Below are 26,157 nucleotides of genomic sequence, written 5' to 3' on the forward strand. Positions count from 1 at the left end.
TAGGTTTTAAATGCTTACGAAGTACTGTCTATCGCAAGAGTGAGTAGTGTTGTTGCGCGCTCGCACATTTGTCAAAGAATGCTATTGCATCCTTAACTGCTGGAAACAGTATCTATGGGGGTGTTTACGTTTGAGGGTTTTAGCGGGGGTTGGAATGTGGTGGAGGGGTTTAAGGGAGGTGGCCTGGTAGCGTGGGGCGACTTGGGGACTGGCATGTAACGCTCCCGTTGGATAATAATACATCCGGTACCTTCGCCTACTACTCTGGTGTTTCCCTTTGGAGAGCAACATGTGCTGTTGGACACACTTTATAATAAAAATGTTTATAGGCTGAATTATTAACCTGCTGCTGTCCACATTGGCAGTACTAACAAACGTTCACTTGTAACTGCATGGATTACTGTTAGAGTGCATTAACGCTGCTCAACTTACAGCCACCAAAGCGAGTCGCTCTCTGCATTAGCAGCGCACGATTTATTGCTGTGCACCCTGGTATTGTGACAGGAGCATGCTGATAGACACATCGGAATGGTTTGGTCAGTCTTGACGCGCATATCCAGCTGAAAGAGGGGTCACACCAACGGCAGCTTGTGAGTTGACATGGTAAAGCGGTAACGATGCTGAATTCAGAATAGGGCACTCTTGAATCATGTTACAGCTTACTCAGGGAATGGGCCACCTCATAGCTGCGTTGTGAACTTTTATGGCAGAAATGTTTCGTGAAACAGAATAAGTTCAATGGTACGTATGATTTTTCTGTAAAAAATATAGTTTTGAATTTTGATTTCAGTTTTATACATAATCTTTACTAGCACTCAATTGTTCATATTGACATCTGGTATTTCGATAGTGACAAGACAGATTTCGCCGTCAGAGAATTTACATTATAAATGGAGTGTGTGCCTGTTGAATGTATTGAGATTGGCTGGTTGTGCGCGTATAATGTGAAGTTATTTGCATTTACATTCTCAGTCTGACATTATATATTAAATGCGGCAGAGGCAAGCACTGAATTACACTGCATGACCCAGTGTGTAGTAATTGAATAGCGGCACATGACCCAGCATAATATGCTGCATGACTAAACAATTATAGGATACCAAAGGCGAGACCTATTGGCTAAGCCAATGCTTGTTAACATTGAGATGGCCAGAGCTTGGATCAGGTCAAGTTGCAATTCCAATTCGTCAAATTGCCATGTCAGGGCGTTTACTGTGGTGGCTAAAGTGGCGTTTATTGAAGCCAATAGGTTGTCTTGTTTATTGTTATTTTTAATGTTTTTGGGGGCAGATGATATAAGGTTTTCCATGATGCTTGTGCCCCTTTTGGCGCTGTGATCTGGTAATGGTTATGAGCGATATTATATATACAGAGGGGGCTGGTGTGGTCGCTGGGCCTCCATTGAGACCCCTTTTCCTGGTTGAGTCTGGAATGTATCAATGAGCTTGCTGAGGAGGTTTTTATAGAAATAATCAGCTATTGATTTTCTTTTTTGCCGTTTCTAGAGTGCCACCATTGCTAAAGAGCTAGCTTTTTTCCTGTCCTTGCAGTCCCTTGCTATGGGTGTGAACGTAGATGTTATTGTTAACTGAATATAGATGGGTGTGCAAGCTACATCTTTAATAGGTTTGAAGACTTCCAGTGTCTCTGAAGTTGGGAGGCTTGTCTTATTGAGCCTGAGGTTGGTCACAGCACCAAGAGAAAGAGGTGTGCTTAATCCGTCCTGAATTGTCATCAGCGTGTCAATTGCTTCAGGTGGTTTTTTATCTGAGCTGTGTATCTTGGGTTTTTGATCCTTCCTTCTTGCTGTGGCATTAGCACATCATTGATGGAATATTCTATGTCAGGGATCTCCAACCTTTTCTGTTATACTACTTATGTTCAATGAATATCATCCCGAGCTACTGGTATTACCATTGTACTTATTGAGTAGATCAGACAAAATTACATTAGCAACCACCCATACAAGATTACAAGCAGTGATCAACGTAGTGCCACAGACTGGGTTCCACCAGCCATTTAAAAAAAGGTTTTATCACTTTAGAATGCCTCTACATGGGTAATACATATTAGCCATAGCTGTAATACCCCTGGCACCAAAGTAATAATATGAGTTATATGTCTCAATGATGCTGCTTGATTTATCACTCATATGTCATCTACAAATCTATTTGATAACGCCTATCATTTTTCTCAAAACATCAGCTTATGAGTTCTGAAAATACACATTTTCATCTCCAATACACTCTTTTTAATGTTGGTATAAATATATTAATGCAACTAGGCAAAAGCTTCCAATTAAGGAAGTGGCTGGGTTAACACTTGAGCAAAACAGAGTTTTGAAGTGTCTGAAGCAAAGTGTTCATGGCAGGTGCTCCAAGAGCCAAGGAAGGGGGCCACCCAACCCTTCCAATCAGTGAGGTACAGCTTCCTCACCAAGTAGCAAACTTAAGTTGGCTCTGAGCACCAGAAGAAATATCAAAGAAATTCAATAGTCCATATAGTGTTGTAATGACTGATGTTTCTTTAAATCTTGACGCAGAATTAGCAAAGTTCATAGCGTAATAGGAAGCCTTACGATTGCAGCCAACACAGGACAGAGTGTGCGGAATACTCTCTGTTGCAATACGATTTGACCTTTGAAGAACTATTGTTAGGCCCTGATGAAGTCGCTGGTATAGTATTACCATAAGACGAAACACATGTTGGCTGCAATCCTATGGCTTCCTATTACGTTATGAACTGTGCTGAATAAACGTGAAGATTTGAAAGAGAATAAAAGAAACATTAACCATTACAACACTATTGAATTTCTTTGAAATGTTTTTGGGTGCTCAGAGCCAACTTAAGTTTGCTTCTAATTTAGAAGGTTGGGCTGAACATAGGAGAGCTACTTAAAGGTAGCTGGAGAACTACCAGTAGCTCACGACCTACTTGTTGGAGAAGCATGACCTAGAGACTGGATAGCATATTTTTTATGATAAAATATCGTTTCACTGAAAATTTTTCGAGTTTGGGCCAGTCTAATGTAGTGGTGAACACATGTACTCAAAATATTATTAACGGCTAATGTTCAAGTAAAAAGAGTTGTCGTCTCTGCTATGTTACTGTTTGCCGGTGCACACACCTAGTTAATCCTGTATTTTGGACAGCATGATAGGCAGTGGCCAAGTACTGAGAAAGTGAGCTTCCTCTTTACTTTTGGAGTTTCCCCAAATTATGAAAGAGTACAAATTATATTATTTTTCTTTTAGTATACGCAGACTGATGTCTGCAGGAAGGTCAAACACTAACAAGCTGAAAAAAATCAAATCCTAAAAAAGATACTTCTAGCACCGTGGGCCGTTTTGGTATTTTTCTGTTCCAGACTGCCATTGTTGACATAGTGGATCCGGCGAGAGTGCTTGAAGGCAGGAATAGTGTAGGGCTATTCAAATGGGGATTCCCTTTTGAAGCCATTCTCACTACACTGTGTCCTTTGCAAGAGATTTCCCAACGGCAAGGCTGGTATTGGCTCAGCTCTTGTGAAAACTGCATTTCATCTTCTTTTAAATGAGGTGGGGAATCGAAAGGACAGAGGAAGAGACATGCAGTACTTTTTGAAAAATGACCCTTTTCCAGCCTCCTATAGAGCCCTTCAAATATATAGCTTGAAGATGGTTCTTTGTGCAGGTAGAGGTCTAGAAAAGGCTGTCTGTCCTTCATATACTGCTTCTTTGACAACTGCAACTAGATATAGCACATTTTGGGAACCAACCTGTACGTAGGATGACATGCATCCACTCGTCAACCTGATCTATGCCCACGGAATAAACATCATATCCTATGCTAATGAAGTCCAGCTCATACTCTCCCTCTGTGACAAGACACCAATAACCAATTTTCCCCCTGCATGTCTAAAGTCAACGGATGGATAAAAAAACAAATGCCTCACGCTCAACACAGACAAGACAGAAGTAGTAATATTCAGCAAAGACACCATGTTTTGGGATCCCACCTAGTGGCCTATTGTACTCTGAGCCACACCTCTGCAGCAACCGGCGCGAAGAACCTCACAATGGTAATCAAAACCAACTCATGCCCAACCAATGAACACAGTCTCCATCTCATGGTTCCACACACTTCAGATGCTCAAGAAGATCTTCAAATGGTCCACAAAAACACCTGCAGAACCATTACTTAAGCCTTCATTACCAACAAGTTGGACTATGGTAATGTACTCTTATGCCAAATCAATGTTCAACTGACCAGAAGACTCCAGAACATACAAAAATCAGGGTCATCCTCAACCTCCCACCCCGCACCTCAAAGAGCTCCACTGACTCCCAATCCACACACAAGCACTCTTCAAACTTCTCATGCACACATACGAAGCCTAACATAACATTGGCCCAAAATACCACCACAACCGCATGGAGTTCCACAAACCTACCACACCTCTGATCAGCTGGACTTTAACCTGCACGCACCACCCACATAGGTAGAACCAGATCTGGCAGTCTTGCTTTCCCCTGTCTCACTCCTAATGCCTGGAACGACCTGCCATGCACAACACAGCAGCCTCCTTAGTTATTGGATTCTGCATGAAACCAGTCACCTGGCTCTTTACCCAGGCTTGGCCCACAGAGCTTCTGCGCCAGGACACCCTCCTAGTGAGTAGTAGTATACAAACACACATAACATTAACATACCAATACCCATGATAGAAGGACACCAACCTAACAACTATGCCTATCACATAATGAAGGGTAGATGCTGAGATGAAACCACAAAGGATTTCAGCATGTTCTCGGAGAGGTCATGATTGAATAAGAGGTTTTTCTGATGAAGGAGAGGTAAGGATTCCTGAGAAGTGGCAGCCACCATCAACCTATCTGACTTTTAGTGGTCAATGTGTGCTCTCTGGTATCTCACACACATCCCCACCACTGCCATGACTTTGTTAAACATGTGAGGCTGAATTAAATTCGAAGGTGAAACTTTGTAACAGTGCAACAATCGATACTTTGATCCACTCCTGGTCACAAAGCAATTCTTGTAAGGGTGTTATTTGGAATGTATTTAGTCCTGCAGCAAACTCCTAAATGAAGGATACAGGATGTGGGCCAATTCATTGTCTTGAAGGGCTATTTTGAATGAAAAAGGACAATTGGCTAAGTAATGGTTTTCCACACATTGCAGGCACTCAATTTGAGTAGCGACTCAAGAGCACTGAGTTTCGCCACCATACATGGAAAGCCGATCGTACAGTGCAGCCAAAGACGCCAGGGGCATCTGTAGCCCTGTCAGGAAATAAATGTGACTGGGGTTTGTGATGACTCCTTTTAATTGGTAAAGGAAGAGGCATCAAACATCACCTGTTGAAGATTAGGTGTAAAACACCACAACCCCAGATAAATAAAGCCAAGAGCCCTCAACACTAAATGCCCAAGGACGATGATCTGTGTTGCACAAGATTCAACTTAGTTTTCCATACACTTTGCTAAGTCCCACACCTAAGGAGAACAATTACAGAAAACTGAAGGAAAGTGCAAAGAATGTGAGAAATTACTCTCTGTCTGCATGGCCGCATACTATTGGACAACAGATTAGGTGTGTATCCTTACCACTAGAGTGACCCTCAGCAGTGGGAGCATCAGCAAAGCAAACAGGTCCCTCCCTCTGCGTGCATCATCTCAGATGATGGATGGTGCACTGACCGATGTTTGTCTAAAACATTGCTGGTGAACATAACTGCCGCCAAACAGAATTGGAATAGGCAAGGACTTTTTATATATACACAAAAATGGGCTGCCCCTAGTATGGGTTACTATAGTTTCTTACAGAGTTATCTTGAGATGCATCACCAGTGGGGGCATCTCACAAAAAGTGACGGACTGGCCTCACACACCGCCTGGTGTCATGCTTCATCATCGGCTGTACTCGCCTTCTAAAAACTTTGTTTGATAGAGGGCGGGCATACACCTGGAGACAGGGATGCACTTCTAAAGCTAAGTGGTGGCCCATGAAATAGTGAAAGGTGGTCCAAAAACCATTACACTTTTCAATAAACTGTATTTATTCAGGGAGTAAATGCATGGTATTAAAAGAGGTGAACGGTGATCTGGGACGTTACTCTCCCTTCACCGTGTTAAGTGAAGTGCATCCCTGTCTCCAGGTGTATATCCGCCCTCTATCAAACAAAGTTTTTAGAGGGCGAGGACAGCCGGTGATGAAGCATGACACCGGGCGGTGTGTTAGGCCAGTCCGTCACTTTTTGTGAGATGCCCCCACTGGTGATGCATCTCAAGATAACTCTGTAGGAACCCATACTAGGGGCAGCCCATGTTTGTGTATACATATCGTATTGGAGGCTGGCGAGTCCCTAGGCCCGTGCCTCTAGTTCCCTTTCCCAGCAAGGTCTGGGGATAGTGTGTGTGGAAGGACTTTGTATGAGCATTTGACGGAGCCAGGATGGGTATTTCTAATCTTGTGACAATCCGCATGTGAAACATCCTTGTTCTTACCACGCAAGTATAAAGCCTAACACTACCATACAGACTTGCTCTTCTGTGGCCATACTGGATGAACAGCTTGCTTTCTAGAGAGTGTTTTGAGCAAGTCCGAATTGGCTTCTGATATGACTTGCTTTTATTTGATCAATTTGACAACGCTGTGCTGTAAATTCTGGTAAAAATGTGTTCCATACTGTTCCAATTCCATGCACAAATGTGTTTTGTCCTGTTCCATCTTATCCTAGTTCTGTGTGAGCCATTGTTCTCCTCGTGCATGACATATCCATTTATCATTCTCTTGAACGCTGTGCAATACATTGCTCTGTAGTGAACAATTCTTCAGCTATGTTAACAGTCATCCGGTGACATTCAATATTCAGACACATGTTGGGGGGATGGTGAGAGTTTGACTGTGGGATGGCAACCTTAGGTCGGAACCCACTCTTGAGCTCTATTGTTTTAGAAGCAGCACAGTCTTTGGTTTGTTCTGCTTGAATCCACCAACCACATTGCTGTGGTGTAGGAGGAGGTGGGTTTGCTATCCTTGGACACAGACAAAAGGACCCGCTACATATAACCTGGGACAGAATGTGTTAGTGTGGAAAATATAATATTTTTCTCTTTGCAATAAGCGGGTGAGATACACCTTTTCAGCATGAACTAGAAAAAAAAAAAAACAGGAAAATGCAAGTTGTGTTTGAAGCTATGCATAAATCACTGGAAGAGGATCACATAGACAACGGGTCAAATGCAGTTAATGAAATCACTGTTGTGCTTGTTACCAGCAGCCAATCAGAATCTCTGTGTGTTGTCTAAATTCATTGGACCATGTTTTAGCAGCATGTGAGGGCCCGGGCAGCCCAAACATACACTTTGTGTGTCTAGCCACAAAATCTGCGCTATTTTTTTTTTTCAAATCCATGTATTTTCAAACACAAGTGGACAAAAAGTCAGATTTTCCCCAGTTCGCTTTTCGGTGCAGTTCTGCTCCTCATTTATACTCCTATCACTAAAGGACATGCACAAAAGTTGGATTTGCAATGCCTAAATAGCGATTTTTAAGGAATCGCAAATCCTTATGCATGTAAGAATCGCTAAATAAATTGAGATTCCTCAACATTACCTATCAGCGATTCGCAAATTGTGAATCGCTATTTGGTAATGTCACTCCATCCATTCCTATGGGCCTGAATGACAATGCATTCGCAAATTGCAATTACCAAATTCGTAATCGCGAATTGCGAATGCAATTCCAAGGGTGCCAGGGGGCCGATGGCCCCCTGATGCACCCCGAAAAAGGTAAGTGTGCACATGTGGTGCAAACACATGCCCTGGGGGCATGTGTGTGCGCCACATGTCACTTTGAAAAATGCACTTTTGTGTATGTGTCAAAGAATGCGCAAATTACCATCAACTTGAAGTTAATGGTAATTAGCGTTTCCTAAATGCACAGTTTGCATTTAGGAAAGGCTTGATGCATCGCCTTTAGGATATAGCAAATTGCGATTCCCTAAATGCATTCGCAATTTAGGTGATTGCAAAAAATTGTGAATAATTTGCAAATGGAAATTGCTTCATGCATCAGAAAAAGGCTATTTTCGGTTGCAAACGATTCTGCGAATCGGCCCTTTTGCGACCCGAAAAAAAGCTTGATGCATGTGGCCCTTTATCTCAGAGAGAAGTGGGGAGACGGAGAGATCAAGGCTTGTGATAAGGTGACGCCTCATTTTTCTGAATGACCAAAAACACAATTCTTACCTTTTCATTCCACAAGGCTCTCTTGCAAGTAACCATCTCCTGTAGATCATTGTGCAGTGCCACAAACTCTTCTGTCAGCTCTTCAATTTCCTTTACACTGCTGTGATTCCCTGGACAAGCATCAACGACTGGTAGGGCAAAGCTCTGATTGTCAATGTCTTGTAACTGCAAACCTCTTCTGTCTTCAAGCTTGGATTTTAATACACTTTCCTGCGGAAAAATACGGCATTAATATGATAAAGCAGCTTCCTGGAACTTCATTAATGCTGCATTAGCATACACAATATATGGGTATAGATTTTAGGAAGCCGAGGCTACGGATTTGTAACCCGTCAGAAGCTGTTTAGCATTTGTTTCATTTGCAGACATACATAAAGATGAGCGGTGAGGCAAAATGTAATATAAGTGATCTATAATCTGAGGGGGAAGATAAAATAAAAATATCGACGGGATGTAAACTATGAAAAGTTCCAAATATCGTGCTCTAGAGAAAGGCATTTCTGCCCACATGTGACAGAGTATATGTGTTAAACATAAGTAGGCAACAATATAAAAAGCGATACATTCTTATAAAAAGTTATTTTTCAAACTTAATAAAACGGACACATTACATACAGTCTCAAAAAAGGAACTTATTGCAGAAGGAACACTGTGGTAAATTACCATTCTGCTGGGAAGTATTCTTGATAGAACTGATCACTTTATCATACTAGCGGTAGGATATTACTGTTGGTGGTTTATACCATCAACCGTAATTACCACCACAACACACCGTGTTCTACTGTTCAGCAGCTAAGATGAAGTACTTTTTACCACGGGTGTTACATTTTTACCCTGATGGTTATATAAACTATCCTTGAGCAGCGCAGATTGGATTGGGCAACGGTCGGCACCACATGCCAAAACATTGCTTACACTTCAGCTAGGGGAGGCTGATACGAATTTTACACTACTTATGACAAACTCACATCATATTTTCTGTAAGACAGTCTTATTCACTGGAATGGGGGTCGGGGGTAATGAATTTACTACCGGAAGCAATGCCATTAAATGCAGTCATCTGGCAGGGCGTTTGGCAGCAGGGGGCTTTTTTCCCTCCATGCATTGGGGGGAGGGGTCTTATTTTTCTTTCACCAGCTGCTTGAAAACTGCCCCCCGGGTGCAATCGAGAGCCTTCATAGTTCATGTGCCGCCTCCATTACGAATTTATTATTTAATACCGAACTAATAGCAAAACATCAACATTAGATCAAACATCCCACACTTAAACTAAAGCTGCAAATCTTGAACAAAACATGCGCATGGGTTGCCTGTAGAGACCCCATTCCTCTCGAAATGAGTGACAGTGGCCCCTCCACGGGCGCAGTTAACTCCGAGCTTGTGGCCTGGTTGGCATTTCTCCACCTTCTTCTACCTCTTGGAAGTCAGGCTCACCAGAGCGAAGTTATCCAGAAGGAAGGCAGTTGTTCCCAGCAGTGTGATCCAACCGACAGCAAGGCACCCCCTCCAAGTTCGTGGGCAAGGTTTCAGGGAGAGGATTCAGGTGGAGGAGAAAAAGCTCTTCCAGAGTTCAGTAACAGGCAGGGGTGGCACTTAGAAAAGCAGGCTGATAAACCATTCCCCTCTTTGCATGTTGGTTCTTAACAGCCTGTGAGCTAATGATCAATTTTTAGAACAGCAATCAATTTAATCAATTCAATTAGTAGATTTGTAGAGCGCTTCTTGTCACCCTTGAGGATATCCAGGAGCTGGCAGGGTCCAGGTGATTAGTCGAATAACCAGGTCTTCCACACTTTTGGAACTCTGAAAGAGATATGGTGATCCGGAAATGAAAGGGTAGCTCATTCCATGTCTTTGCTGCTAGGTAGGAGAAGGTGCGACCTCTGCATCTGTTACTTTGGATGCGGGGTGAGGGTGAAAGAAAGGGACGTGGAGAGGAGGTGTCTGGTGGGCTGATGGAAGTTCAGGCGGTGATTCACATACCACCTGAAGGTTTTCCTAGTCCAATGCAAAAGAAGCTCCCACAGACCCTTTTAACCTATTTACTACACTGTGGTGTTGGGGACGTGCCTTCTAGTATAACTATTGTGCCAGAATCTTTTGCAAAGCAACATTCTAAGGAGCTAATGAGAGTTTGAGGGCTAGGCGTTTGCCTTTCCCCTTCAATTCCAGCCACCACTAACCCGTTCAGATCAGCTCAGTCCACTTCACCAGTATACCAACACTTTCAGCAGCATTATCCGAAGATGTCACTCAGAGTGGTAGAGTCAGAAATTCTATTTAGACCGTCTCCCAAAACGATCTAAATAGTGATATGGCCATTCACATACAAATATTAAGACAATTACTGCGAGTCAGATTTTTACTGGCTATTGTGTATTTTAACATTTTGTCTTCAAGTAGCTTACATAACGGAGTACAAAGTGTGAAAGTTGAGAAGCCTTCTTATTTTGAGTTTGAATTTTATTAAGCTGGCTTCACCACAAGATATCTCATGACTCGAGAGTATTAAAACTAAAATAAGTAAACTCAATGCGACTGCTCATTTCAGATTTTTGCCATGCAGCAAGGTTGCAGCACCCAGCGTGGCAACTAAGATGCAATTAATGCATTCAAGATTTAGGGAGGAATAATCTGCTCTTGAAATTGTCAAAGACTAGACTCAGTGAAAGTCAGTTAGGCTTTAATATAGAAAGCCTGAGGAAAGCGCAACTCATCCAAGTGATCACAGTGTCACCCTGCAGTTAATAACGCAAATTAAAGGATTCACGTATCTCCTTAAGAGCCCAAAGGCGCTTCGGAGGGGACAGCCTGCTCAAATACTCAACGTATGCCCTCGTAAAACTCCCTTATTTGAGCAGGGGTTGCTTTGGCTCCCGGAAACGGTGGAGGCAGGGAGTCGGACCTGGCAATGGCTCTGCAGTACCATTCCTGGAAAGTCAATGTTCCCCACTCATCTCACCAGCTTTCGATAGACGAGGTGAAGTCTAAGTCTGTCTAGTCTTCTTCTTGTGCCTCTTCCCTGAGTGTCCAGAGGACCTCGAGTGCGACAAAGAGGACTTGGGGCTCCTGGAGCAGTCCTGCGACCTTCTTCTTGATCAGGACCGAGACCTCTTAGGAGTCAAGCCAGATGGCGTCGTATTCATGACCATAGCAGCTTTAGGGATTGCTCCCTCAAAGCCTGCAGCGCTATGGCCGGCAGCCCGAGAACAACTTTGAACCGTGGTCGCACTCGAGACACCTAAGAACACACGGTGCGGGTCGGTAACCGGCATGGCGTGAGGACAGGTGCCACACGGCTTAAATCCTACCTTCTTAGATGACATTCTTGACACACAAGAAAAAATATTCAACAAAATGTTGAAAAAGTCTGTCAAAAAGAAACAGAGGAGTAGATCTTCTTCGGATCAGTGGTAACTGGCATGGACAGACAAGAACTGATGTCCACACGCCTGGGTAGAGCCTATATAGGTGACCACAACGTCACTTCCGGCGCCAACACAGCACAGGACTGAATAACGCCACCCGACAGCACACGAGGTACTGCTCACGCAAAAGATTCCGGATCCAGCCTGATGCCTGGCAAATTCAAAGGAAAGGAATCTGCAGTTAGAAGGCTCTATCAGATACAGTAGTTTGCAGAGCTGGTTTGGAGGGTAGCTGAAACGATAGAATTGCAGGTACTGAAACTAAGACAAATTTGTTACCCGAGATCCTTCAAATGGGACTAGATTCTTTGGGGCCATTTGTGCCCTTTATTAAATCCCTTACTGATGCCCTTCTGCCTATGTGGATCAAGCAATGGTCATGGCTGCCAATCAGTCACTAGGTGACATAGACTGGATCCCCATGAGAGACGTGCAGCAGCGGCTAAGAAGTTAATTTTTTATTTTTATATCATGCCTTCCCGCCCTCCTCCTCTGCCACACCACACCAACCCCGTACAGAGGCAGCAGCCACTGGTTCTTCTTCTCCAGTGAAAGACATCCAAGCAACTGTAGTCTGCACTCCCAAGTTTCTGCTTGGTCTGTAGGTGGTAGAATACAGCATTTCCTCCTGACTTGCAAATCCATCACTTCAGATAGGTGAGTCGTAGGGATTGTACGACGGGGTTATGCCCTGCCTTTCTGCCTTTTCATTTCTCCCTATGGAGGGATTCCTGGAGGAACACTCTACTACCTGATGCAGGAAGTTGATGTTTGGTTGTTCAAGAGTGCCATAGAGAGGGTACCAGACTTGGAGTGGAAGGAAGGATGCTATTTGCACTACTTCATGGTTCACAGGGCCTTAAACTGTATACAAATCTCAATAGGTAACCAATGGAAAAGTGGAAGGGCAGCTGTGACTGATTCTTTTTTGGGTATACCTAGTAACAGGCAAGTGGCTGCGTTCTGTAGGACCTGCAGCTCATTTAGACTTTTTTTTCTTACAGTTAAAAAAAGAGCATTTGCATAGTCAATTTTTGAAAGTATCAGAGCAGAAACTACTGTTTTTGCAGGTCCCTCGGAATGAAAGGAAAGATCTTCCGTAAGAGTTTTATCCTAAAGAAGGAGGCAGGAGTGATTGTAGTCACATGCACTTCGAAGGTCAGATGGTTGTCAAAGATAACTCCAAGATTGTTTACCTTCGTGACTGGCGACGTAAGTTGTCCAAGTACAGGTGGCCACTATTCTTGGGACCAAAAGGAAGTATCCTTCCCAAAGAGCAGTACCTCGGTCTTGCCTGAGTTCAACTTTAAGCAGTTTTGGGCCATCCATTTTCCGATCTCCTGTATACAGTTGTAAAAGCGCTTTGCTGTCTCTGAAATATTAGATGATACAGAGATCACTAATGGTGTGTCATCTGCATAGGTAACTGCAGGGAACCCAAATGATCTAATAAGTTTGGCCAAGGGGCCACATAAATGTTAAAAAGGGTTGGGCTGAGAGACGAACCCTGGGGGATGCCACAAGGGAGAGAGAAGGATGGGGATATGAAATTATCAGCTGCAACAAACTGAATTCTGTCTGACAGAAATGATTTGACTAAAGCAAGGGCTTTATCTTTTACCCCAATATCCTCCAGTCTATATAGCAGGATTTGGCGGTTTACGGTGTCAAATGCCGCTGAGAGGTCTAATAGAACCAGCACTGCACTACCCCCTACATCCAGTGTCCATCTAATCTGTTCCGAGGCACTTATCAAAGCCAGTTCTGTGCTGTGATGTTTTCTAAATCCGAATTGGCAAGGGTGTAGGTGGCTCTGGTCCTTGATGAAAGCTGTCAACTGTGAGTTGAGAGCTTTTTCAATTATTTTCGCCAGAAGGGGCAATCTGGAAATGGGACGGTAGTTCCCAGGATCTAAAGGATCTAGGTTAGCTTTTTTGATTAAAGGAAGAATATGGGCTATCTTCCAGATACTGGGGAATTTACCTGACTGAATGGTTTTCGGTGGGCATGGATCCTACGGAAAACCAGACTTTGTTTGCAGGAGGATGGTTTTGGTTTAGTCCTGGGAAAGTTCAGCAAAAGAGGTTAAATAGACCTTACATTCATTATTAATAGTTTGGGAGTCAATGTGACATTCATTAATTTTAATTTGGGAGTCATGATCAGCCAAAGGATTAGAGGAAAAAAGATTAAAAACCGACTTGACCTTATCTTGAAAAAAGGAGGCCAGCGAGTTACAAAAAATTTGTTCCATTCCCTGAAACCCCTTTTCAGGGGGTTTAGATAGCTGTTTAACAGTGCCGAAAAGTTCTTTTGTACAGTTTGACTGCTTCTATCTTCTGAGTGAAGCATTTGGATTTTTCTTTAAAAATCAAATTTCTGTATGAGGCTCAAATAAGCTTGTAACTTATTTTTCTGAATGGTCATATTGACGCCTCCATTTTGTTTCCTGCCAACGACATGCTTGTTTAAGCAGTCTTAGGTTTTCTGTGAACCAAGGATCAGAGGGGGTGACCCGGTTTCTCCTAAGGGGTTTGATCGGTGTAATTTTTTCTGTGGCATTTTCCAACCAATCCTGAAATAGATTAGCCGCTTTGTCAGGATCTGTGTTTATGCAAGGCCGTGTTTCTGATAAGATAGCGCCTAGTTCTATCTCCTTTACCAGATGCCAATTACATGAGAGCCTTATTGGATGAATTTTATTGTGAGATGTATTTAAGTGAGCTACTTTAATATTAAACATAACTGCTCGATGATCAGACCATAGCAAGGGTAGGACTCCTGATGTAGATAAATTCGGGCAGTCAGAGAAGATACCATCAAGTAGGTGGCCTGCCTGATGAGTTGGTTCATTTACCCGTTGTTCTAGTCCGAGACTAAGCAGCATGTCAATGAGACATGCTGCGTCCGTGTTCTCTGAATTTTCTAAATGCATATTAAAATCACCTAGAATTGTAAAATCTGGTGAATCGATTTTTAAATCGAAAAACTTAGAAAAATTAAAAAAGAAACCAGACCAGGTCCCTGGGGGTCAGTACAAAAGTATTCCATTGAAGAAGTAATGTTTTGACAGCTGAAATTTAAAGGCTAGCGCCTCTACATCTTTTAGGCTAGCAAGTTCAGTGAAGGAGCCTGTAAAGGACTGGTGATATAATAATATCTCCTCCTTTTTAGGTCTCGCCTGAGCCAGCGCATGCGCTGGTCTGGCGAGACTTTTAGTGAGTGGGGTTCCGAAAATGGTTCCACACGTTTTTGCGTGTGGCATAGAGATTGCAGTTACGCGCGCGGGCGCGTGCTTCCGTCATGGGTCATTAAGTGCATCGCTCTCGGGCACCCTTACAGCCCGTGATCATGGCCGCGTCACTGTCACGGCCGCGCGGCCAATGCTTTTTAAATAATTGCTTTTCCGCCAATTGCGGCTTGCTTGGTTTGGCTTTGGGGCCATTCTTCATCTTCTTGCATTGGCGCTGTGTCCACGTGTCCGCTTCATGGTGTTTGCGTTTTATAATATTTTTTCGGATTGGGCCAACCCTTACCCTTTGTTCTTCCGCCCCCCTCCTCTGCAGCAAACATGGCGCTGCATATCCTCCAGTTGCAGTCGGTGCTCCGCTGCTGCCCAAAACCTGCTTTTGCCACTTTTAGCCTTTCATCTCCGCCATGGATGAGGAGGAAGGATTTGTGAACTTCCCCAGGACACACACAGGTAATGAAAGCAGTCCGCAATATAATTAGTCTAAATGTGGGGAAAATGTGTGTCTTTGTTAAAATACTGGTGTCTAGATAGGGAAATTGTTCGCTGCAGGAATAGGAATGCAAGTTAGTGGGAATATTAAAGCAGATTTGTGTAGAAAGCAGTTGTGAAAGCAGTTTTTAAGCAAGTGCTTGTGTTTTCATCCGATCCTACGTTGTTTTCAGCTGATCCTCGTTAGTTTTGCAGTTTTACAGCGCACACTCGACCCGAAAGTATCTGAGTCTTTACATAAGCACCAATTTCATTACAAAAGGAAGTATTAATTTTTAGGCATTTTGAGATTGAGTGATTTTGCAGTGTGAGATCTCTGTGCAAAAGGGATCTTGTATTTTATTTGTAAAAATAATGTAAACGATCATGGCAAAGTAGTACTCTGGGTTGGAATAGCACCAGCTGCACAGGTGCACGCCATTCCTGCTAAGATGGGACGCCTTCCGAAGCGGTGCTTTGTTTTATTTTACAGCCAAACGAGAACTTCTATGGCTGAGAGAGATGCCTGCATATAAACAAAGGCCTACTCTGGTGTGTGCTCACGAGGGCATCACTAGCTGAACACTGACTTTCATGCCTGTCTGTACCAGAATTTAAAGTAATGCTTGTATCCTTAGAAACAACAAGGCAGATCGCCCTCTATACAATGACTCTAAAAATCCAGTACTAATGCCTGAGATGTGGTCCCTGTTTACATTTCACATTTTACCTCAATTTGCTTTTCCTAAGAGTAGTTCCTTTTTTTCCTGTTGTTTGTTTGTTATTATTATTTCTAAAGTCAGGGTCCCTGGAATTATGCAGCATGAGATCGCTAAATTATCCTGCAAGAAAAGGCAAAGAATGCGGCGTAACGCATCACATTTTTTAACAGTATTACTTGATTATTTTGGCCTTTTTACACATTACAAATGTTAATACTGTCAGGGCAACGATTTCACATTACTAGTACTAACTAGTTTAACAAACAAATAAAGAAATAGGCAACAGAAAGATAACCAGTTATCCTTTGCAAAGGGTCCTCCACTGCGTGCAAACACATGCTGCCATGGTTTTATTAACTTAAGCTACAAACAATGTTTTTTAAATATCTCAAGCCAACTGCATCAGCTGGTAAGAAAGCTCAGAGGAAGGTACCTATAACTAAATGTGTTTATTCAGAAAGTATGCGCTTCATATAGTAGTAAAATACCTCTGGTGTTTAGCATGCTTCCTACTGTGGGTAAGGAGTAGGTCATAGGTTCAAATCCTATACCGTGCACAACTACCATGTGCTTTGAAGTTGGCTACATTTTTTTGACAAGATGCATAAAATAAAATAAGAATTAAACTATAACTTTTTTCACTTCCTCCACGCCCTCCCTTTCCGTTGGCATTGACTGAGGCAGCAGGAGACACGGGCACCCGCTCAGCCTCAGCCCAACAACACGTCAGCACCATCTCAGCATCAGAGCAGCACCATCTCAGCATCAGAGCAGCACCATCTCAGCATCAGCACAGCACCATCTTAGCATCAACCACAGCACAGCACCAACTCAGCATCACTCACCACCACCTGAGCACCAGCTCAGCTCCACCACCTCAGCATAACTCAGCACCCCCTCAGGATCACCTGAGCACCAGCGCAGCACCACCTCATCATCAGTGCATCACAACCAGCACAACATCCTCTCAACATAAGTGCAGCACCACCTCAGCATCAGCTCGGCACCACCTCAGCATAAGCTGCTTTTCTCCTCAATCTCCTTCCTTGTGCCTCACGTTGCTCTTCTCCTCACTCTCCGTCCATGTGCCTGATGCTGCTCTTCTCCTCACTCTCCGTCCTTGTGCCTCACACTGCTCTTCTCCTACTCGCTCTCCGTTCTACTACCTCCTGCTACTTTTCTCCTCACTCTCCTTCATTGTGCCTTGTGCTGCTCTACTGATCCTCTCTCTCTTTTCTTGTGCCTCAAACTGCTCTTCTCATCACTTTCCTTCTTTGAGCATCACGCTGCTCTGCTCACTCTCCTTGCTTGTGCATCACACTGCATTTCACACTCTCCTTCCATGTGCCTCACACTGCTCTTCTCATCTCTCTCCTTACTTGTGCGTCACGCTGCTCCACAAATAACAATTCCAATCCAACCCACATAATTCCACTACACACAACACACATTTGCTACATAACACATGGGTAAAACACATTAGACCTATTGCATTTCCAATGCTTGTTTTCCTATACTGTCTAGTCTGTGACTAAGGAAACACCCATGAATCTCAACCTCTAAAAGATACTGTAAAGCTATCTATTTTAAAGATGAGTAAGTTGAGGTTGGAATTCATTAGAAGAGCAAATGACTTACCTTCTGTAATGCTCTTTATGGTGAATATTCTATTTAACCACAGATTTCTCACTTCCTCACAACTCCCAGTTTTGTGGATTGGCCTCTTTAAAATCTAAAAAAACAGTCCGAAGTCAGAAATTCAGCCCACTGTCTCAAACAATTTGTTCTCCGCTCTGCATCTTAGAATGCGGAAGGAGTTAGATAAATGAAACTGAATTTATAGCGCAGGGGTGGCGCTGGGCATAAGGAGATACCACTGAGTCACACAGCACCACAAACTTGTGTATGGAAGAACTGCTGGAAACATTTTCTAGATCCAGTCTGGTTGCTGGTGTTATTCTAAAGCTGAGCATCTGTGGTTAGAATATAAATCAGAGAGAGAATTACCAAAAGTAAATAAACTTGTTCTTCTAAACCATTGATTTCGAATGGTTAGGTGGAAACCATACTCACATGTGGAGATGGAAATATTATAACCCACTCTGCGCTTGGCCTGATGATCAGGGACCACCTCCTAAAGTATCTAAGGAAGTAAAAAACTTTGGAATTACCATGGAGTCCAAGTTATCAATAAATGCCCAAGAGGACAAATTAGCAAGATCAAGCTTCATTAGTATGAAAACTCTGCGATGCACCTTCCCCCACCTGGGATTTCCACACAAGGTTCAGGCTGCTATCTCTCTTGTACTGTCTAAACTAGAATAAGCCAATTGCCTCTACTATGGATCATCTTTATCAAATATGAAAAGACCACAACAGATTCAGAACTCTGCTCCCAGACTATTCCTACATGTAAAGCCACAAGCCCACAACTTCCCCTACCTTGAGGGCCCTAATTGCCGGTTGCCAGATGATGCACCTCCAGCTGCTTTGTATCACCCACAAAGCAATACATTGAACAGGACCGCATCTCATCAGAAATAAAATCACCAAATACATTCAACACAGGAACCTCCATTCAAGATTGGCACCTCGCCTCAACACCTCAACATACAAGAAAAAGTCCATAGGCGTTACATCGTTCTCTGCTCAAGCAGCCAAACTATGGAATTCATTACTCCCAAATATAAGATCCAGGGAAAACTATCTTATGTTCAGAAGACTACTCAAGAGTTGGCTCTTAACTGCATAACCCCCACACTCAAACACTAATGTACAGCATATCTCTCTGTATGTAAACATTTATAAGTTGGTTATATGTATGTATCTAGATATGTGCATTTCTTTGTATAAATATGTATAATAACTTTTTTTTAATAATATACATTCTGTAAGGCTGCTTAACAAATGTATATATTACTTACGGTTAAATATGAAAAATATGTATATAAATATAACTATGCTTAAAAGGTTTGTAGTTCACTGCATAGTTTTTTTTATATGTTATTTGATTAGATGTATATGGGTCTCTTTTTTATTTATCTATCGCAATATGTAAATATTATAACTATTTATCTACAAGTGCTTCTCTATTGAAATATTGAGGAAAAGATAAAATTAAAATAAGAATTGAGTTATAAAAGACACACAAATAAATTAGCTTCAAGTACAGCAACACTTGAAAGTCTGAGTTTTACAATACAATTATAAATCTCAATTTACTATGTTCCTTCTATGTAGTCATGCATCTGTATATTTATTACTTTACTCCTACTGTAGAAGAAAAAGAACCAAAAAACCTTGTCACTCTCTCCAATGCACTACTCCGTCTCATCCTATACCTCTTTCAATATATTCTCTAAGTCCACTCTTTGAATCTTCCCAAACCTCATTCACTTCTACGATCTCCAAAATAACCCTTTCTAGAATCTTCCCTTCTCTGTCACTCCTGGCTGGCTGCGACACCCTGCATTCCTTCCTGGAAGTTGAGTCTGGTGGTGGTGGGGACCTTGGTGAGGGAGAGGATGAACTGGGTGTCGTCGGCGACTATGCTGAGGCTGTGCCTTGTATGCCGGCGTCGTGTAGTCTGGCTGTGAGTGTGTGGTGGGAGACGGTGTCGTAAGCTGCTGATAGGTCGGCTAGAATCAGGGCTGCGGTGTGGCCTTGGTCGAGGAGGGTGCGGATGTCGTCGGTGGCGCTGAGTAGGGCAGTCTTGGTGCTGTGGTTGCTTCGGAATACAGATTAGGAAGGGTCGGGGATGGCGTTGTCTTTGATTAACCTTGTCAGTTCTGCTGAGGAAATATGAATTTTGTGATCAGTTATGTCCCCTATCGTAGACCCCAACGGCTCCATGTGCATGCTATAAGTACATGTATGTTCCCTCCAGTTCCAGTTTTGAAGACGCAAATACATGTGCGTCCACCGTCAACATGTCCTCTTTCAGATCCGCCATGAATGGGTCAGATATTCCATTTCTAAGTATGAAAGGCCACCGACTTTATGTGGTTCACTTTCCACATTTTGCAGATTCAGGCGAGTAGGCCCAGGATTCTGTTATCAAGTCTTTTCCTGCCTTCTGCCTCTGAAAGCTCCAGCCGGAGCCTACATCTGTATCCATGAACTTTGTCCTACTCCCTGCGCGGCTAGCGGTGCCTGATCCAGCCTGTTGCCTGCCAAAAACTGTTTTTCACCTTCAAGATTATCTACTCCGCTCCTCATCCGATGCATTCCTGTCTAGTAGTTTAGGTAAACATTCCTCCAGCTACCGTGCAAAGGGCCAGGCCTCGCTGTCCACATGCAAGTAATTCATAGCCCCGTTACCATGGAATATTCCTACCCCCTCGCATTTCATGTAGACATTTAGACGCTTGTACACGTACTAACAGTCAGTATAGAATAGATTCCATCCTAGAGACCTTTCCTTTTGGATAACACAGTTCTTTAAACATAGGATATTAGATATGATTTGGGATTAGGTTGACATGACCCCCAGACTTCTGTCTCCACATGTAGAGCTAAATGTCAAGTCCCCTTCACCCTCTAGTTGCACGTCAATCACACGTCATGCGGCTGCGCGCGCATCTCTGCCAAATATTTCTGCTGACATTGCAGGATTCTTTTATGGATCCACCCACTTGTGACATCATGTATAATGACGTTTATTAAATTACGCCCATATGGCCGCCTCTATTAGTTACGTATGCACAGTTTATCTGTATTATCAGCTGTTACGCCTCTTGCATCTGTTTCACTGTAATGCATTTTCCTATAAAACTGATTATCTGTCAATAATGTATGCCCTTCCTTCCTGAACTTTCGTGGTGATGGAACAGAAGCCTACAATTCGAATTGTATTCCTTTGTATAGGAATAAAGCCTTTTAGAACCTCTAATACCACGGATTCTGCCTCTTATATTTACTGAGTTATTCTTACTAGACTTCACCGCATAAAAAATAGTACCGGTAATGAAATATTTACCACATAAATTGGCGCCCATATAGGGACACTTTCTCATCTCACGCGCCGGCGGTGCGTTGCAGGCCCGGTCTCCTGCTACAGCTGAACGGACAAAAACGCGTACCCGCAGGATTTCCTGTATCTCCCTCCGGCCAAGCGGGGGCGACTGAGGCTGCGATCAACACCCAGACGAGGCGGTGAGAAGTGCGAAGTATCCCGACCAGAGCCTAGCTGAGAGAGCAAGATCCGAGGTATACAGAGGCCCACCAGGTTCCGAAGCTCCGAGTCCAGTCGAGTCGAGTCCAGTCCGGTCCAGTGGTCCAGTTTCAGTTCCGTTCCGAGGCCTTCCGTTCCGAGCTACCCGGTGAGTACCATTACCGGGGAGGCATTTAACGTGCACATAGTCTGTGCCGGTCAAGACGGGTTTGGGTACACAAATCCGGTCTGCACGGTTTCAGCAGTGTATCTGTACTGTTTAGCAGTATATATAGTATGTCTTGCATATAAACAGGTATTATCTAGTGTCAGTATTATGTCAGTAACTAGTTTTCTATTAGTTATCATCATTCGTAAAACTGTTAAGTGTTAAATGTTTTAATACGTTTTGTACATATTGTAGTGTGAATGACTGTTCATTATTGTGTTTATTGTATAAAGTGTGTTCTAGTAACCGTCTAAAAATGCCGCTCTTTTCGAAATTAAGACAGATCAAAACCAGAAAAGGGGTACTCGAAGAAGCTGTTCCCATTCCACCTAGGGACACTCCAGGGTACTTTATGTATCATAAGCATGGCCTAGATGCCGTATTATTTCTTGATTTATGGGTGGACTACACCAAGGATTTGCCAGAAAGTCAGAGGTGGCCCGCAACGGGGACCTGGGATGCAGATTGCATCATGAGAGTAGAAGAAGAATTATGGAAAAAGAAAGCCAGACAGTCACAGAAAGATGCCATTGAATTATGGCGTAAAGAATCATATAGACGTACGGAAAAAGCGCTCAGACAGGAAGAGAAAGGTAGAGAGAATTCAAATAAAACCCGAGAAAATCTATTAATTGAGGAAGGTACCCGAGTAAAATCAGAACAAGTAGATAGACAAAGAAATACTCTTATGAATGGTATGTATCCTCTTCTGGCCGAAGGGTTACCTAAGGCTACCCCGGAAATACCAAAAGACTTAACTCCTCCATTGCTCCCGATAAAAGCACATCCCAAAACACATCCCAAAACAGCAAAGGACGTTTTCCTTTCCTCCTATTTAGATGACGTAGCTCCCGAGTATGCTAATGCCATACCACACACACCGCTTGCCGATGGTGTTCAACACCAGGAGCATCCGTCTGTATCCCCGCAACTACAAACTCCTACACAAGTTCCCACAGGTCCGTTCGTTTCTACAGTTTTGCCGCATCTACGATTTCTATCTTACGTCCAACGAATCCTTTCTTGCCCAGCACTTCAGATGGTGCTACAGGAGGTACGACAGACATGTTTGCCACACCGCCGCGAAATAAACAGACCCTTAGAGATTTAGCACTCCAGCGTACACCCCAACTAGCGACATCCGACATGTTTAAAGAACAGCTTGTGGATTGTAGATACGACCCAGTACCAGGTAGACAGGACAAATTGCTCATATCATCACTACGTATACGACGAGCTACATTGTATTTAATGACGATACCAGGAATGGTTGAACACCTAGACAATATATATCGCTTCGTCCAAACAGGGCGAGGTCCAGAAAGTATTAACGAAGCTATGGAATACCAGAAAGTGGATGTACAAAGACAACTACTACGCTTTTTCATAAATTGCGTAATTAGGAACCAAGACAGGCCTGGGGCAGATCATGATACCATGCAAAAACTTGCCAAATGGGGTCAGAACATATCAGAAGAGAAACATGATAAACAGTCATGCATAGTAGTTATGTGTCGAAAGATCCGCAAGGAAATAGAACGAATACATAAAGAAAGACGAGACGCAGACAGAATTGAATCAGAGGAAGAGGAGGAGCAAGAATCAGAGCAATTAGAAACAATAGCTTACGTAGGTAGAGGAAGACCCCATAATAATACTAGAGGCTTTAATGATCCGATACGTCCGATGCGTCCGGAATGTAATAGACATTTTACAAACCCTATGTTAAATACAAGATCCCCTGAACACCTATTCCAAGCCGCTGATAAACTACTCCGAGATCGAAGGGGGTACCATATGCTTGATTCCATGGACGAACAAGAATTAGCCAGGTCAGCAGTACAATGGGCTGACAGTCCCAGCGAATACAATGATGATGCACTAGCACACACGTTTCTGAACCTTGACCCCTACGAACAGCATTTAGCCAGTATATACATGATTCAACACCTCCTTATATTATATAAAAGCCAACATTCCGATCCAGGACCCTTACCTGACATATTGACAGAACTACTCACGAATAAATGGAGAGGGTCAGGTACTGATTTAATTAATGAAATTCTAGAATTTCGAAACCAGTATATAGCTTTCGTATGCCCAGAACACGTTCCAGTTCCCATTAAGGGAAGAAAAATGTATCACATAGATAGACAGAACCCGTTACGCGAAGTACACCCAATCAGAGGTGACGGTAATAACTTTACACGCGTGTTTGTGTACACGCCTATAACTAAACTGGAATTATTAGAAATGAAGAAAGTAGTACCCAGTCATGACAAGGACCCAGCAGGTTTCCATCGCGAGATAAAAGACATGTTACTCATGGGAGAGTATACCTACCCCGACATTATGAAAATATTAAAAGTCCTATTACCCGCCGGTGTTTACGAGAAACTCAAAGAAAAAGAATGGGAGGTGGGAGACCAAAAGATAGATTGGACAGCATTAGAAAACGAAGAAAGGGCCCGAGCTGCAGGAGCAGGACTTGGGGAAAAGACTACAGCACTAGCAGGACTACTAGTACAGGTACTGCCACGTTTATTAACTACGAAAAAGGAAGACTGGGGTGCAATCTCAGCCTGTAAACAAAAGCCAGATGAAGACACTAGTGATTTCTATTCCCGATTTGAAAAATGTTTTGGTATAAATAGTGGCATAAAAGCCAGTAGTGAGTCATATCCACATCTGTTTGTGACAAAATTAGTTGAAAATTCTCTGCTGCAAGTCAAGAATAGAGTATTGAAATTCGAAAGTACCTGGCAAGGTAATACCCCATCACAGATGTTACAGATGTTACAATGTCACCACAATAGAATTAGAGAAGAACAAGAACACGAACAAAGACGTATGAAAGATACAAAAATGAAAATGCTTGTTGCTCAGTCAGTTCCTGCTGATGGTCATCAAAAGGGTGATTCCGCAGGTCCTACGAAAGGGACATGCAACTATTGTAAACAACTAGGTCATTATATACACGATTGTCCAGTCCTGAAACATAACATTGCCACAGGTAGAACCCAGGAAAGACCACGTCCACCTAGACAGGATCAGAATCAACAACAAATCCCTCAGCATGCACAACCCAGGTTAGCTCCGCAACAACTAGCTACGCAACAGGCAGCTCCTCAACAGACCGTAGCACCACCACAAACGCAGCCTATTGCTGCAACACAAGCGACAACACAACAGATGTATCAGTATGCACAAGCAGATTATCCCGATTATCAGCGATATACATGAAATAGCCTAGAGAGGGAAGTTGGCTTACCCCTTATTGAGGTTCCTGTAGACCAGGAGGGACCTTATGTACATAGTGAACTATTAGGGGAAGACAGAAAGTTTTTACTTGATACAGGGGCAAGCAGAACAACTATAAGACGCAGTGAAGTTCCAGGGGCACCCCTCTCAGGCTCACAGAATATTTCCCTTGGATTCTCAGGAAAACCCATAATTAATGACGTAACACAACCTCTTCCACTTACGATTGGTCCATTGACACGTACTACAGATTTATTGCTTACTAAATCATGTCCAGAAAACTTGTTAGGTATAAAAACATTGAAAGCTCTAGGAGCTATAATATGTTGTTCTCCGGAAGGAGTACGACTATTTCTACGTGACTTCAAAGGTCACTACGTGTCAAGAGATATGGATCACCGATTACAGAATTTACCTACACATTTATGGGCACAAGGCCCCACTGATGTTGGTTGCATGAACATTACACCATATCGAGTTACACTAAAAACAGGAGTAGTACTACCACGAATGCGACAATACAAGTTACCACCAGATGCTGTTGTGGCTTTGCTGCAAATCATTGACGAGCTCATTGCACAAGGAGTGGTTGTCGAAACCGACTCCAATATATGTAATTCCCCGATAATTCCGATTCTTAAAAGAACGGATCCAAAAGCACCACCAGTATATCGATTGGTTATTGATCTGCGCGAATTAAATAAATGTATTGTACCACAATACCCTGTGGTACCAGATATCTCTTCATTACTCACAGCTATTGACTCAGAAGCAACGTTCTTCACTGTAATTGATCTCAAGAATGCTTTCTTTAGCGTCCCAATAGATCCGGAAAGTCAATATCTGTTCGGATTCAGTTTAAATGGACGAAGTTTTAAATTCACACGCGCACCTCAAGGATTTACAGAAAGCCCCAGCATCTATAGCCAAGCACTGAAACGAGAACTTGACAGTATCCACATGCCCGTTAACACTGCCTTGCTTCAATATGTCGATGATCTGCTGATCACCGCCCGAAGCGAACATGAATATGAAAAAGCGTCACTGACGGTTTTGGAATTTCTGGCCGACAAGGGGCACAAGGTGTCCCCTTCTAAGCTGCAATTCTGTGTCCCGCGAGTTGTCTACCTTGGGCACTCGCTGTCCAAGGAGGGAAGGCAGCTTACACCCGACCGCATCCAGTTAATCGCTAGCATGCCACCACCCAAGACACAAAAGGAGGTGCGGGCTTTTATAGGCCTCACCTCGTACTGTAGGCAGTGGATCCCTCAATATGCATTTCTAGCAAAACCACTCATCCAGTTGACAACACAGGAGGCAGCCACATCGACTGTCCTCCCTTGGACTCAAGAACATACACACGCCTTTGAAAGCTTAAAGAAAGCTTTATGC

General features: G+C 43.1%; 1 protein-coding gene across 1 annotated transcript in view; it reads right to left on the reverse strand.

Moving 5' to 3' along the window:
• TEDC1 (tubulin epsilon and delta complex 1) overlaps window positions 1–26,157 on the reverse strand; it is a 639,294-nt gene that overhangs the window by 140,275 nt on the left and 472,862 nt on the right. The window contains exon 7 of the mRNA XM_085627166.1: window positions 8,253–8,462. Within this exon, the coding sequence (XP_085483292.1) occupies window positions 8,253–8,462 (210 nt within the window). The remainder of the gene's footprint in view (window positions 1–8,252; window positions 8,463–26,157) is intronic.

The sequence above is a fragment of the Triturus cristatus genome, chromosome 9 (assembly GCF_964204655.1).
Source record: "Triturus cristatus chromosome 9, aTriCri1.1, whole genome shotgun sequence".
Classification (NCBI taxonomy): Eukaryota; Metazoa; Chordata; class Amphibia; order Caudata; family Salamandridae; genus Triturus; species Triturus cristatus.